The sequence below is a fragment of the Talpa europaea genome (assembly GCF_964194135.1).
Source record: "Talpa europaea genome assembly, chromosome: 12".
Classification (NCBI taxonomy): domain Eukaryota; kingdom Metazoa; phylum Chordata; class Mammalia; order Eulipotyphla; family Talpidae; genus Talpa; species Talpa europaea.
This window is the reverse complement of record NC_140079.1, coordinates 27,616,792-27,632,507: the sequence shown is the minus strand read 5'-3', so window position 1 is coordinate 27,632,507 and position 15,716 is coordinate 27,616,792. Positions and strand designations below refer to the sequence as shown.

The window sequence follows — 15,716 nt, the reverse complement described above, 5'->3', positions numbered from 1 at the left end:
TCACTCAATCCCCACGCAGACACCACACTCAAGGTGCTGCATTCATTAACCCCCATGCAGACACAGCACTCGGGGTGCTATATTCACTCAGCCCCCACACAGACACCACACTTGGGGTGCTGCATTCACTCAGCCCCCACGCAGGCACTACACTCGGGGTGATGCATTCACTCAGCCCCCATGCAGATACTGCGATCAGGGTGCCGCCAAGCCTACCACCCCAGCATGCAACACACCAAACTCATCACCATCATTCACTGCACAATAAATCCAGGGCATGGCCTTAGGAATAAATATTCTGCATGTCCTCTCATCAAAACAAAACTTCATCTTTTAAATGATTTAAAATTTCCAAGATCAGAACAGAGAGGAAAGTCCACTGAACCCCAGAGAGCCCTTCATCCTGCTTTAACCAGCATGAACTCATGGTCCATCTTATTTCAGTTCTACTCCCACCCACTCCCTCTCCCCCCACCTTAGCAAAAATTATTTTGCAATAAATCCCTGGCTCTAGGCTGCTCTGCCTATCTCACTCAAGGGTACTGGGTCTTTTGGTTTCGTGTAAACCAGAGTCCCATCACAGCTACCTCTCCCACACATCACACACTGAGGACTTGGTGCCCCCAAAGGGGCACATACCCACAGGATGTGTGCGAGGTCCCACCCCAAACACAATCTGAACACACACAACCCCTGCCCCCAGCTCCCACATGCAACACAGACGCAGCCCTGCGGATGGCATCTTTGGTGTCTACCACCTACTTTTCCTTTCACTATGCGTTTCCAACACTACCACGCCTCAGACTTCTGGAGTGCTCTCATCTATCACATGACTTCTAGAATTAAATCTTAGGGGACATTCAGAGAGGATGTAGAGGCAGGAGAAATGGCAAGATTTGGGGATGTATCATTCATACTCCTGAGGAAGTGATAAATCTCTCACTGCGCCTCTCTCTGCCTGTTTGGATAGGTGAGGGTATGTACCCCATTCCAGGCTCACCTAGTGTCCCATCCAGAGTAGGACATTAGTAAATGAAGAGATGAATAAATGGGTGGAGGAGGGATGAATCACAGAAAGTAGGTCCATTCTGGACCAAGGTACTGAATGACTTCTAGTTCTGTGAATAGCAATTCGCCCCTGTGTGACCTTGGCAGGACGCAGACCTTCTCGGAGCTCACATCTCTTCCATCATATGAAAAGTTTGGAGTGAATGTTTAACTTTATCATTTAATGATTTTTCATCTCTTTACTACTTTCAGAGAACTTCTGGTATGTAGCACATATTTTTCTATTTGGTTATATGCAGTTTCATATTATTCCTTAATAGTTCCATATGTGTATTGCCTTAATAGGATTTTAAGCAACTTGGCTGTATCTTCTGTGGCATTACCCTACCACATGGCAGGACATGGTATCCTTTACAACATTTGGCATGGTATTCACATATGTAAAACCTCAAAAGCATTCTAATCATTTTGTAATAATAATCCTGATTACTCTATTATTAAGAGAGCTAATTGTATTGTCCACTGATTGGTATTGACCACTGATTAGTATTCAGACACCATGCTGAGTGCTTTATGAGTAGTATATTTCCCCTGAAGGGTCACTAAAATGATCCACATTTTGTACATGAGGAAACTGAGGCAGAAAAGTCTGTTGCTTGTTGAAGTTCACACAGTCTGAATTCATATCCCGAGCTTTTAATCAATATGCTACATTGCTGAAATATGAGATCAATACCTGACTTAGATACATTGAGCGCATCGAGTAAGGAATATTTAGTAGGCTGGCAAATGCTTGATTAAATATCTCAGATAATGATGTGAGAAGCAGCCTGGAGGCAGGAAACAACAACCGGGAACTAGATTTGGGTCCTGCTCTGTCCCCAATCCTGGGTGACTTCAAATGAGGCCTGGCATGTCTCTGTGGCCTGCTTTCATTTTCCACGGGATGGGGATAATAACGCCAGCCCTGCTGTCTCATGGCAATGGTGTGAGGCGCAAAGGAGATAATAGATGTGCAAATGCTTGGCGAGCAATAAAGGGCTGCAGCAGCGGCTCCTTGCTATGCGTGCATGCCTGGCCATCTGGAAATCTCCTTGAGAGAAGCAGGGCTCTCCTTCACGTGGCCTGCAGCACAGTCAGGCATGGCACTATAAAGGACTCAGAAAGGTAGTTTCCCTTTCTCTCCCATACTTAGCATATAAGTGGACAGACTTTTTATCCATTAGCCATGGCAACTGCTGGAGATGGCTATTCCATAGGCAGACAGTCCACCGAGTGGAGAAGCCGTTCGCTTTCAGCAGCGGTCCCTGAAAGGCTTCCCAGGCTGGGGCTAGATCAGTGCTACCCAGGTCCTTGGCGGGTTTATGAGTTCCAGAAGTTAATAAACAAGGAGCTCAATATCCTCTGACTTTTGGAGAGTCAGAGGCATTTAAAACAGATCCAGCATGAGGGGCCAAGGAAATGAGGGTTAGCATGCAAAGCAGCTCTGGGGGAGGCCTGCTGATGCGTGCGTACTCATCGTCTAGCTGGGTATGTCAGGAGGCCCAGGGCAGGCCTCACCCTGAAAAGCAAGGCAGAGGGAGCTCTGATCTGTGCCTAATCAGCCAAACACACCTCCACATGGAGGGTGGAGAGAACAAGGTTTGGAGTTAGTGGTTCTGGCTCCAGGACTCTGTGGGTGGAAAGGCCATTTAACATTTAGAACCCCAGTGCCCTCTCTGTAAATTACAGTAACCAACACTGTATTTGCATTTTAGGGGTCCACATGAGGACACGTAAGAAAGGAATTTCTGAGATGTAAAGTGACATGTCAGTGTATAGTTGTCCAAAGCAATAACGACATCATCAATGAGAATAATGAAAAAAGTTCACTGTGGCCTGGCCACTGTGGTCAAAGTCATGTCCTCAGTATCTCCACAGGCCTGCTCTTCCTTCTCTAGGGTGATCTGGGGCCAGAAAGAAACCCTCATTTTCCTCTCTCTCACTTGCCTGCATTCTTTTTTTTCTTATTTTAAAGATTTATTTATGCATACAAGAACTGCAGTAAAGGCCAGAGGTGCGGGGGATAAGAGCATTCACCATAGACAGAGTGGGGAACAGAACAGGCGGATTGACTGAAATACAATACAGAGGAGAGCAGAGGGCAAGTCATGAGAGGTCTGCTGCACCATGTGCGTAGTTCCCTGGCTCGGGGTTGAACTTATGCAGTGGTTGCAGATAGTTTCATAGAGCTAATGCTTAACCCCTTGTGCCACCAGGGAGGTCCGCTTGCCTGCATTCTAAAGCAGGACTTCTCAACCTTGGTTGCAGGTTTTAAGAGGAACCTGGTGAGCTTTAAAGAGGTCCCAATGCCCACGTGAATTAATTGGGATTCTGAATGAATTGGTCTTGTTGAGGATATTAATTTAATGCTTACTTTTTTTTTGGTTTTGCATTTTTTGTTTTCCTACGATAAAGCAGACATAACATCAAATTTACCATTTTCATCATTTTTAAGTGTACACTTCAGAGGCATTAAGCGTATTAATATTGCTGTGCAACCATCACTGCCAGAGTTTATTCCTCCCCTGAAATTGAAACTGTACTAAGCCCAGGGCCATCCACTGGCCCTGTCCTACCTTCTGTCTCCAGGATCTACTCCAGCTACCTCCTATGTCGGGGACATAGAAGTATTTGTCCTGGGGCATCAGTACATTTTTTTTTTCCAAAGATTTATTTATTTGGGCCTCCCCTGGTGGCGCAGTGGTTGAGCGCTGGGCTGCGAAGCTGCCCGCAGCCTCTGCAGCGCTGGTTTGATCCCTGGCCGCCAGCGAGGGTCCCACATGGCACGCAGACCTCTCCTGTCACCCTCTGCTCCCCTCAGCGGTGTATTTCGTCAGCCTTCCTGTTCTGTTCCCCGCTCTGGCTCTGGTGAATTCTCTCACCCTCCCGTACTTCTGACTGTAACCAGTGCTTGTATAAATGAATAAATAAAATCTTTTTTTATATATATAAATAAAATAAAAAATAAAAAAAATTTAAAAGATTTATTTATTTATACAAGCACTGGGTACAGTCAGAAGTGCAGGAGGGTGAGAGAATTCACCAGAGACAGAGCGGGGAGCAGAACAGGCAGACTGGCAAGGTACACTGCTGAGGGGAGCAGCGGGCAGCAAGAGAGTTCTGCAGCAGGAGAGTTCTGCGTGCCATGTGGGATCCTCGCCCAGCAGGCGCCGATTGTATTGAACGCACTGCAGGCAGCTTCGCAAGCAACCCAGCACTCAACCACTGCGCCTCTGGGGAGGCCCGGGCATCAGTACTTTTAACAAAGGTCTCCAACTTTCTCTGTGTGGTGGGGACAAGGGGGTGGTGCTGTGCAAGGGTTGTGTATAAATTTCTTTGGTCAAATAGAATCATGTAAGGATGTGGATAGAGATAATAGTGACAGAGAAAAACAATGGGAGAAAATCCAAATCTCTACCCAAATTACATTTAGGCCAAGTATTATTTTTATGAAAAGTCAGCAGGAAGGAAAGGCTGAACTTAACAGGGAGATCTTCCAACCCTCACTCTGATGTTGAATAGCTGTGTCTGTCCCCTTCCCCCAAGCTCCTTAATATTGCTGAACCCCACTTTCTCTGACTGCAAAATGGAGATAGTCCTATCTACCTCCTGGGGATGTTGCAAAGTTCAAAAACAAACTGAGAGACAAAGTATGAAGTGCATGAGGCTTTGTAAAGTCCAGGGCAGAGACAGTGATAGCTGTGTTGGAAATGGACAAGCATGGGTTGACCCTTAATTTACTTTAAAGATTCACAAGCCTCGATAACCCAAGGTAGAGAGACCCGGCTGCCAGTCATGGCCATAGAAAACTGAATTTACAGGGGCTTAGAGACAGTTAGAGATTAATTTTTAAAATCTAGCCTTACTTCCTGGCCACAAATAGCCCTTAGAGATTGCAACCGTTTTCAAAAGACAAGCAGCAAGGGTCATTGTGCTATTTTCAAGTAAAAAGGCATTCTGATTTGATAAGTGCACCGAAGAAACACTAATAGGCATCATCTCTTCGACTTCTTTGCACTGGATGGCAGCACCTGTCCTTTGTGTAGTGAGGCCATGCACACACACACACACACACACACAGCACTTTGGTGCTCTTGATGATCTCTGGGTTTGTCTGGGGTTGTGTGTGTGTCTTATTCAAACAAGGTTGCACCATGTCTGCTCTTTATTTTTTCATTTAATATGTTAAGAAATAAAGATAGCTATTAGAGAAAAGCAGGAAGAGAGAGAGAGAGAGAGAGAGAAAGAGAAAGAGAGAGAGAGGTGGGCAGGAGGGTGAAAAGGAAGGAGAGAAAAGCCCCGTTAGCTTTGTCTTGCTAATGTACTTTGTTTTGTGGCAAGATGGCTTGTTCAGACCACCTCGCAGGAGGGAGGCTACAGCAGCAAGACAGCTCAAGTGGAAAGCATTATTGGCACAAAAGATGCACCTGCAAAGCGCAGCCTTAATCGTCTCTAGAGGCCAAGGCCAATGTCGGAGATAAATGCCCGGGCACCACCTGAAAGAGGTCCTGGCAGCGTGCTTTTGCCTGGGGACTACAGTTAATTCATCTCACAAGAGGGCTGCTACCCAGCAAGCAAGAGCGAGCTGCTCCTGCAATGAGCCCCAGTAAGCCCAGCGGCCGTACAAATGCACTCACCACACACAAAGAGCTAAGGGAGGGGAATGCAAGGTCACAGGTACAGGGGGGGACTGAAAAGCTAAACCCCTGGAGGAATAATGAGTCGCTTATCAACACAGTTTAACTCTTATGAACTAGCTTCTAAAGGAAAATTTGTATTTTAAGCTCAATACCAGAAACTCTCTCATTGACTGCCCCAGAGTCTCACTGGTTAATTCTGATGTTGTCTGCAGGTCTCATTGTCTAGAATGGGAGGAGATTTTTTTTTTTGAAGATTTATTTATTTATTTATACAAGAAGCGGGGTACAGGCCAGATTCGGGGGAGAGTAAGAGGACTCACCAGAGACAGAGCAAGGAACAGAACAGGCAGACTGATGAAACACACTGCTGAGGGGAGCAGCAGGCGTGACAGGAGAGGTCTGCTGCGCCATGTGGGACCCTCGCCAGCCGGCCGGCCAACCGATTGGGGTTGAACGGGCACTGCAGAGGCTGGGGACAGCTTCAAAGCGCTGCGCTCAACCGCCTGTGCCACCAGGAGAGGCCCGAATGGGAGGAGATTTTAAGGAGTACTTCTCTCCCTCTCTTCCTGCCTTCTTCTCTTATTCTCTTCTCTCTCTTCCTCTTTTCCTCTCTCCTTTTCTCTCCTACCCTCCTTTCCTCTCCTTTCCTGCCCTCCCTTCTCTGTCCCCTCCCTCTTCCTTCCCTCCAAAAAGCAGATCCTATTGCAAATGAAATAATGTACAATAAGTAAACCAGGCTCTGAATAAAGACAGAGCCCTCACTTTCAGCCCCAGGGCATCTCTTGTCAGGGCTGAGGTCTTCTGATTTATTTCTTCCTCATCATTTGAGAGCAAATGGAGGTTCACAACATGAAGTGATCACCCCTAAAAAAGCCAAAGATGCCCTGACCTCCAATTTATCGTGTTTGTAACCATAATGAATTTTCTCTCCTATGGACATCTACATCATGAGGTAAATAGCTTCAAACACAATGTGGCTTGGACTATAGAATGTGGCTGGACTCAGTATAACAGCAGTTTTTATGGCAAAGACCAATAAATAATCTGATTTGGAAAGGAAAATAGTTGTATAAATAGGACTGGTCCAAGCTGGGACAGAGAAGGAAGCAGATGAGAACACAGAAGTTTAAAAGCAGATTCATTATGCTGTATATTTCCTCCACTAAATTTTCTGGTGATCGTGTGATTATATTTCCTGATTATTAATAGGAAATACAAAGGTGTGACCTTGGCCAAGATGACACTCAGACTGTTTGGGTCATTATTTCCTCCACAACCCAGGCGAATTTGGAACCAAGTGATTTCCAAGCCTCTTCCCTTAGAAGAACTTACGTTTCTCTGAAATATGCTGTGCTAATTGCAACTGGTACTGAAAAATTCTACCTTTCTTTTTGAATTTGGTGAGTATGGGTCAAAGAAGAAGCAGTGAAGGAGCCAAAGGCAAGAAAAGAGATTGTGTGCTGCACTCCTATTCATTCTTCAAGATGCCATCAAAAAGTCCCTGCTCCATCGAATTTTTCTTCTGCTTTGGGCAGGATCTTTTTTTAACTGCCTGTTTCCTGGTAATTATTTGTCTACATTTTATTCTGCCTTAAGCCAGGTATCTTGAATCATACACCTGTATAAATGCCTAGAATATAACAGTAAATATAGCTGGAGCAGTAAATATTGACATCTCACAAACAAAGCCTCTGAAAAACACTACTGTAACGTTTGCTAAAACCCTATTTGCTAAGAGATTGCTTTCTTTCTCTCTCAACCAAACCAAACCAGCCATACCAAACTCCTAAATGACCACTTGAAAAATTAACTGACATTGCTAAAATGTGTTTGGGGGAAAAAAATCCCTTAAGATATGACATGGCAGGAATCCTTAAAATGTTCATTTCATGATCTTCCACAGACAAATCTCCCAACATCAGCTTTGAAAGTGAGCATTCTAAGAGTAACACACTTTCTTTAATGGAGTAACTACTTCAAGCCCAATCTTTATGGTATGAGAAGACATTTTAAAAACTTGTAGTATTTTTTGTAATGAGTGGCACCAGTGGGATAAGCTTTGGCATCTTGCCTTGTGTGTTAGAAAATGCTGAAAGGTATGTAGAACCAACGTTCTCCATGCCCCCCTTAGCAGCCTGAACCGTGTGTTCCACAGCTGGCACTATGGAACTTTCTAGGTGCATGTGACAGAACACTCACCTTCTTTGACACTCAGCCGTGAGGATTGGTCTGTGTGGGAGGTTGTATTATAGGCCAATAGTGAACCTGAAAGGCAAAGCAAAAGCAGGTTATAACCAGAACATTCCTCTGAGAGCAAGAGCACAAGATGTTCAGAGAAGGGATGGGAAGGGGAAGAGATAGGGAGTAAGGGAGAGGGACAGATGACTGCTGGAGAAAAAAAATGTTAACATAATCCATTTGGGGGAAGTGTCATCGCTTCCTGGAATTAGGGTCCCAGTAAGTTAGGACAGAGCACTGGTGGGTGGGACTTGTTTGTGGTTCTGAAGCCCTTGGGTGTCTGCGTCACATCATGGCAGTGACACAGGACCATGAATCAGAAAGCCAGGATCGGTCCTGGTTTTCTTACTAACTCCCCCTGTGACTGTGGGCAAGTGACTTTATGTGTCTAGACCTTGATTTCTTCATCAGAAAAATGAAGGGGTTGGACTACAACAGGGGTTGGCAAACGACTTCTGTAAAGACCAGATAGTAAATACTTTCAGCTTTGTGGGCTAAACACAGTCTCTTGCACATTCTTCTTTGTTTTTGTTTTGTTCTGTCCACAGGCCAGCGCTGGCCAGATTTGGCCTGTACCTTGTAGTTTGCCACACCCAGGGAGAAGACAGTGCAACTCCCTCTTACTGTGACAGTCTCTGGGTTTGGATGCAGGTCTTTCTTGGATATTCATTGTTGGTGAAGGGGAATTGGGAAGGGGGGCAGCATGGGTTAATTCTTTCCTCCCTCAGCATGTGTCTAAGTGACTAGAGCTGAACACGAGGGGCATGCAGTGAATTTCCTGTCGTCTTAGCATGATGCTCACAATCTCTCAAACTTCAATGACAGACACTCGTCTAGGCATTTTAAAGGCTTGATATTGTTTGTGGTTGTTACATGTGAAAAGTCTTCTCCTTTCCTCCCTAACACTGGACTGCTTCCTTTGTCTCAAGCGATTTCGAGAGTTTCATTCTATAAAATGCAGGCGTTTTTGTTGTTCTCCTGGAGCGTCTCCTGGGGAAATGTGCCTGTGTTCTCAAGACCAGGCCAGGGCTCTGCTTTTACAAATGACAATATCAGCTTGACACGGGCATTGGAGGCTAAGCAAGTCTTTTTAAATAATCCTTTTCTCTGCTCCCTGTGGCTGAGTGGGCTGACTTGGGTGCCAGGGCTTGGAACACAGAGTGGGCTGTCAGACGGCCCTATTTTTAGTCTCCGGTCATGGAAGGCATGCAGGAATGGAGCTGCCGCCTCACCCAGCTGTGGGCGTCTGGTTGCTTGCCTCCAAGGAAGTGTGTGCCCTACCAGGCCAGACGATGAGAGAGCATTTTATTAGAATCATCCAACTGCCTAGAACCTATGACTTCTGGCTTGGGTGACTGTTACTTCTGGCTTTGAAATAGGTCCAGACAGCAGAGGAGGGGTGGTCACTGTATGGAGGCTGTTCTGTGCTTAAGTGTGGAGATGTGGACACCATTTTAGAAATGAGACAGTCACATGCAGGTCACATGTAAGAACCAGCTGCATTTGGTTAGCCCATCTTCAAAGTGTCAGTGACCAAGTCAGGCCAGGACAACCCTCTTTTAGTGTAAGTTGTTATACAAATAAGAAGTTAAAATTGGACTGGCCTTTTACTACTTATTATGTGACTTTCATCTATTTACCTTATCTCTGCAAGCCATAAGCTCCTCATATATAAAATGGGCTAACAATGGTCATCATGAGGATTGGATAAAAGCAAACATGTAAATGGTTCATAATAGACCTTGGCCCATACTATGTGTTCAATAAATGCTAGCTATTATCATGGCTAATTTTAGATCCCTCTCCCACAGACACCACAATTACATACAATAAACCCTTTTTCAAGAGCTTGCTGGGCATTGGTTTTATCCTCTGGAATGGGAGTTATGAATGGGTTCTGCTGCAATAAGAAATAATCCTCCATGGCTGGAAGGAGGTTAAGAAATGGAACCCAACGTTCCAAGGGAGTAGAAAAAACTCTGAGCAGAAAGACCAAGAATGTCTGCCTCTTAGTCCCCGACATTCTCTCCCTCAGGCAGAAAGCTCATGACTGGAGCATATAAAGAAAAATGCTGGTCTCTGAGGAGCAAGCTGTGTGAGTCATTAGGGCAGATTTAGCTGGAGCACGAAGCTCAGATAAACCACATTTATTAAATTTCCCCCTTGGTGAAAGTTCTTCTTTGGGCACACGTGAATTCCACAGGAAACTCCCAGAAAGCCAAGAGAAAGGGTCGTTTGACCTCAGCAAAGCTTGCATGAAATACATATTTCATGGTAACCTAGGAAAGGGATTTTGCCCTGAAGACTGTTCTTGGTTCAAGTTTCACTCCCAGAAGGATGTGGAGGGGCTGGTTGGGGCATCTGGACTCTCGCCCAAGGGATCAACATTCCCTTCTCTTCGGCTCTTATTTAACTGGTTCCTCAGGTGGCAGTGGATGGCCAGCACACTGTTAAGGGAACTTGTTCTGAATCAAGAAGGTTTCCCGGAACCTGCCCTCCCACTCAGTGGTTTAGGTTTCTTTCTCCTCTAGGAGACTGTTCTGTGAGCATTAGCGGTACTGCTGTTCCTTGCCCCTCCTGACACCAGCATAGTAAAGAGTCTGTGAGGGGAGAAGAGAAGCCAGCGCTCTCAGAAAGTGTACTGTGTAATGGATGCTTTCTCTCTAGTCTCTCACTTAATCCTTCCATGAGCCGTGCAATTCCATAAGGGTGGAAGCTTATCCTCTTCCGTTCAGAGAAGTCAAGTAATTTGCTCAGGGTCACACAACCAGAAAGCACACAGCACAGATGTCTGTCCTGCAAAACCTGCTGTCAGTCCAGCAGACTCTTCAGCCTCCAGGCAAAGTCTAAGAAACAGGCAAAAACGGCCTTGGTGTTGGGAGTCAGCACAGTGGTCACCTTTGAGGAGGAAGGGGGTAGTGATGGAGAGAGGGCACGAGGGGCCTTCCACTCTACCCCTTGATGTGGGGGTGCTACTACAAGTGATGGATTCAGCCTGTGATCATTCCTTGAGTTGTATATAACTTTTACAATCTCTATACTACAGTGAAAATACTTGTTTATTTGCTTATTTGTTTACATATATATTGTTTACATATGTATACATACATACATACATACACACACATATAAACATATATACACATGCATATATATGAATTTATCTGGGGTCCCTTTAGCTCTGAAAAAGCATGAAGTGACTGTTGCTGAGAATGGCATGGCCTTCCCAAAGTGAAAGCATAAGGAAAAAGGAATTTTCCATGTTTGAGTCCATCCAGCACTGGACACAGCATTAAGGATCCAAAGAAAGAGGGAAGCGAACAGAGTAAAGCCTTGCAGCTGTGGAGTTGACCCATAACAATAGAGCTTTCTTCAGCTCTCCAGTCCCCCAGCCTAACCTGCTCATCTGGGACACCTGGAGTAAGGAGCACTAGGGTCCAGGGGCAAAGCCTTTGTGTCAGCCTCTTAGAGGGCTCACCAGCATCCCCTCGCAGTTGGCCTATTGAAACCAGGTCTTTTTTCTACGCTGCCGTCAATGGCTCAGGCTGAAGTGTAGGTGGGAGAGGAAGGGGGAGGCAGGAGGGATGGAAGGTTTTGTCTCTAGACAACAGGCTGGCTGAGTACTGAGTCCAGGGAAGGCTGGCCTTTGTTTGGCGGGATCCTGTTCTCCTGCACTGCTCAGACCTTGGGCCTGGAAGGGATAATCCTTCACCAGCCTAACTGCCTGGACCCATCACCTTTGCCCAGCCATCCGAGGCTGCCAGTGGGAAGGCCACAACGCACAAAATGTGTTTTCCATTAGGTTTAAATTAAAACTGGGACTCAAGATAGATACCTTTTCTGTGGTCTCCCTGTCATACAATATATTTCATTCTCTTGCACTGCCACTCTTTTAAAATGCAGTTTCTTAGTATTTTTCCACAGTTCAGACCCAAATATGCAGACAGAACATAACTTTTGAGAAAATAAAAAAAGATTCTTTTTCTTTCTTCTGCCTCTGACCACCCCTGCCCAGAACTGCAGGGCTCCCAGAAACCCTAAACTCCCCCCAGTGGCCCTGAGTCTGAACTGCCAGGAGGGCACAGCTCTCCCTCTGAGGCCGGGTCCAGTCTTGCCTTGTGAGGTCCAATCTCATTTCCTGCAGCCCCGTTGGTAAACAGGGCTTCTGCCAAACCGGGCGTGCCTGAGAGAGATACTGCTAGGGCCGGGGGCAGTCATATCCAAAGTGGGGAGCAGGGGGTGGGAGGAGAGGGGCACCAGAGGGAAGAAAAAAAGACACAGGGTTAGCAGGGTGACTGGTTTGGCTTAATCTGCCATGTTCCAGGAGGCCACAAGAAAGTTTCCAGAATGTATTTATCTCTTGGTACAAATAAAACCAGAAAATGCTGTGGGGAAAGTGACTGGCCCTTCACGGGGAAAGCCCTAGGGGAGTGAGCAAACTTTCAAGTAGAGAAGACCAGCATGGCACAGGTGAGCTCATGCCCTCCATTCTTCAGTCACAATTCAAGGCAGTGTGACAGGCCATGTGACTTAGAGGACTGGGTTTTAGATCTAGGCTGCTCACCAGTTTTTCACCTCTGAACCAATTTGCAAGGCACTCCTGGCCTCCGTGGCTTTGGTTTTAAAATGGGGATTATTAATAGGTGTCCTCGTGGTGTCCAAAAGGGACCACCCAGTGCATGTCAAGGGAACAACATCTGTGGACATGCTTGCCTGTGCCCTAGTGTCCCTCAGGAGACTCCAGAGTGATCCCAAATACCATGGGCATCCTCACCAGAGGACATCCTCCTGGAATTTCAAGTGGGGTGGGTATTACACAGGGACGTTGGGGGGTCACAGCCACTCTGTCAGGGACAGTTGAAGTGCCAAGGAATGAAGAACAGCCACCGCCAGGCAGACCAGGCAAATTTTAGCAAGCCAGGCCATCAGACAGGGATAGAGGGGCCCAAGACATGACTATTTCTTCTCCACTCTGGAAAAACACACTTTTTTCTATCCAATGTGTAAGTCTAACTCCCTTCTCAGGCAACCAGAATAAATATTCAGGCACCTTTAGTGAAACTATAAGTTTGATGCCAAAGCTTCTGCTCCTACAAGGTTGCCCTTTTTTCTCTTAAAGTCCAGAAAGATCAGTCACTTTGGAGAAGTGCAACTATTTGGACTTTCTAAACCTTCAGCTAAGTGACATGGTCCCATTTCTTCCATTCTTAGTACTCCTTCGACTTTCCTTAGTCCTATAATTCTCCTTCCATCTGTATTGAGGATCTTGGCTATTTCCCTTCCACCCCTTGCCAAAAGTGGAAATGTTTAAACCCCACTCCCCTTCTCAACAAAAGGGCAGATGACAAAGCACAAGGAATTAGCACCCCTTTTCCCTGCCTCCGTCCAGCTGCCCCGGCCTTCCTCCCCAAAGCACTGGCCTCCCTGCCTGAGCAAAAAACATCCGTTAGACTTTTAAGTCTGGAAAAACAATAAGTGTTTGAAGGCGTTCTGGTCAGCAGTAGGGACTTCCCAGCAATCCAGACACAGACACGTGAACTCCTGCAGGCATTTGAGCAGGCCAACCACCACCCAACGCCCGAGGGCTCTAGATTCTAAGACTCCAATTAGGAGGCATCATGAAGCACATTTTTTTTTTTCTATGATAGTAGATCATGTAAAGACTAGGACCCTCAAAAGGCCTTCACAGACCACTACAATACCATGCGGAAGCAAGTTGTTTTGAACCTCAGTGCAACTATCTTAATTATTTCACTGCAGGTAGACATGGATTTTATATCAAGGCTCCAAATGCTTTCTATTTCATTGTTTCACTCAACATTGTATCATATATATGCTTTGTTCCATTTTCCCTCAACTCTGGAAATTTGTTTTATTAATAAGCTCCTTTCTGGAAACTTCATAGTTTTATTGTTTGGAGACATCTTCTTTAAGATCTATAAATACTCTCCAAAAGAAAGAAGGAAAGGAGAAGCAATCCATATTTTTTCTTGCCCAAAGACCAGACTCTTGAGCTCTATTCCTTTACAACCTGCTTGCCCTTATCATATGCTCTCCTGCATGACATTCCTGGGCAATTTGACATGACATTCCTCCGAAAAAACTCTGGTCTCATTTGAGTCTCTGCAGCTTGCTTTTTCTATGACAGGAAGTCCTAGCAGACACTTGGGCTGTTTATGTCCCCACTGGAAGGCATGGTTTGGGATTATATGGCAGAATAGGATTTCCCCACATTAAGTCAGAATGTGCTAGAACATATCTCCAACAGGGGCATCTGCCATGGAGCCCAAGACACTTGGGCTCTTTTAGAGTTCTGAGCCCAAGCATCCATGCTTTTGTGCATCTGTTCTCCCACAGAAGAAGAAAAGGGACCCCGTGACTCTTCCTGCCCCTGCATACGATGCCTGAAGAAGCAGAAAGGCTGAATCGCCCAGTGTTTGGGCTTTGCTGGTCTCCTTGTGCCAATGTCTGCATGCCCACTCCCACCCCTGCCCTGCATCATTGCAGAATTCTGTGAAAAGATCCTTTCTTAAAAAGTTCTATAAGCATTAAGGCTAAGAAATACAGAGCTAGAAAATGCTCATTCTCCAAAGTTCAGAGAACTGGGTGGAAAATTGCCTCCTTTTTTGAAATTGTTGTTTCTTGGGCTGACCTCATGTTGCAGCAAGACTCAGACATGAGGTAATCGCTCTGGTGTTAACATATATGCCTCATCCACACTCCCACTGGTTACCAGACGCCTTCGAGAGGTGACCAGAGAGCCCGGAGGCATCGGTGGAAACTTCCGAAGTCTTTTTTATTTTTATTTTTTTTTATTTTTACAGAGTGTGTGTTGTCCCTAGCCCACACAGGGCACTGCACACTGCTGCAGAATGAGGCGGAAGATTACAGAAACGGCCAGCCAAAGACCCAACGAGCAGCAGGTAGCAAATGAAGAACTAATACCCAGAGGTCAGGAGGCCAGGAAAAGCAGACCTGTGCTGCTGTCCAAGGATCTCAGCTTTGAAGAATCTTTAAGATCATCAGATGCGGGGCCTCCCAGGTGGCTCAGGGGTTAAGGTGAGCGCTATCAAGCTATTGCCAGCCACTGCGGCCAGAGTTCAACCCCCGGTCAGGGAGCTAACCCACATGGAGCAGCTCCTGTCTCGTCAGCTGCTGCCCTCAGCCTGTTCTGCTCCCCACTCTGTCTCTGGTAAATCCTCTCAACCCCCACACCTCTTGAATGCATAAATAAATAATTTTTTTTTTTTAAAAAATCATCAAATGTGTTCCTTCTGAAACTTAAGCCCTGCAAGTGTCCCAGCAGCCCTGGCCACTGACAGCAACCTGAGACTGTAGGACCGAGGCTGACAGTTAGAAAGCTATGCATGGACTGAGCTCCTTGTCTTCAGCTCCCTGATCCTGGCACCACTTTTAGCCACAGGATACCCTTTCAATACTTAGTGTCACTGATATACCCACCTGGCCTGGATTTCTGGTGAAGAGTTAAGGCCAAGGTCATTAGCAGACCTTAAAAAGAATTCTGTTCTTATCTTTGTGTATATTTCATATCAAATTGATGGGGGCTCAGTGCTAGAGAACCCTCCCATTGGGTAAATCCATTGGTCAACCTCGCACTTTCTTTCATAAATTCATAAACTCTCCTTTTCTAAAGTTTTTTCCAGGGGCAGCGGAGGGAGGTGCTGGTTATTTGGTGGTAGAATTCATGCCTCCCCCCAAAATTCCTTCCCTTCAGACTGTTTCAGGAGGAAGCTTTCAGTAGATCCTTTGCTACTCTCCCTGTTTAGC

At 45.9% G+C, this 15,716-nt stretch overlaps 1 protein-coding gene across 3 annotated transcripts in view; it reads right to left on the bottom strand.

The window, feature by feature from the left end:
• The window catches only part of FLI1 (Fli-1 proto-oncogene, ETS transcription factor), a gene marked incomplete at both ends in the record, with an annotated part of 119,845 nt that overhangs the window by 21,796 nt on the left and 82,333 nt on the right, over positions 1–15,716 (bottom strand). For all 3 annotated transcript variants that reach the window (XM_084251093.1, XM_084251094.1, XM_084251095.1), the window contains one exon: positions 7,890–7,955. In XM_084251093.1, the coding sequence (XP_084107219.1) occupies positions 7,890–7,955 (66 nt within the window). The remainder of the gene's footprint in view (positions 1–7,889; positions 7,956–15,716) is intronic.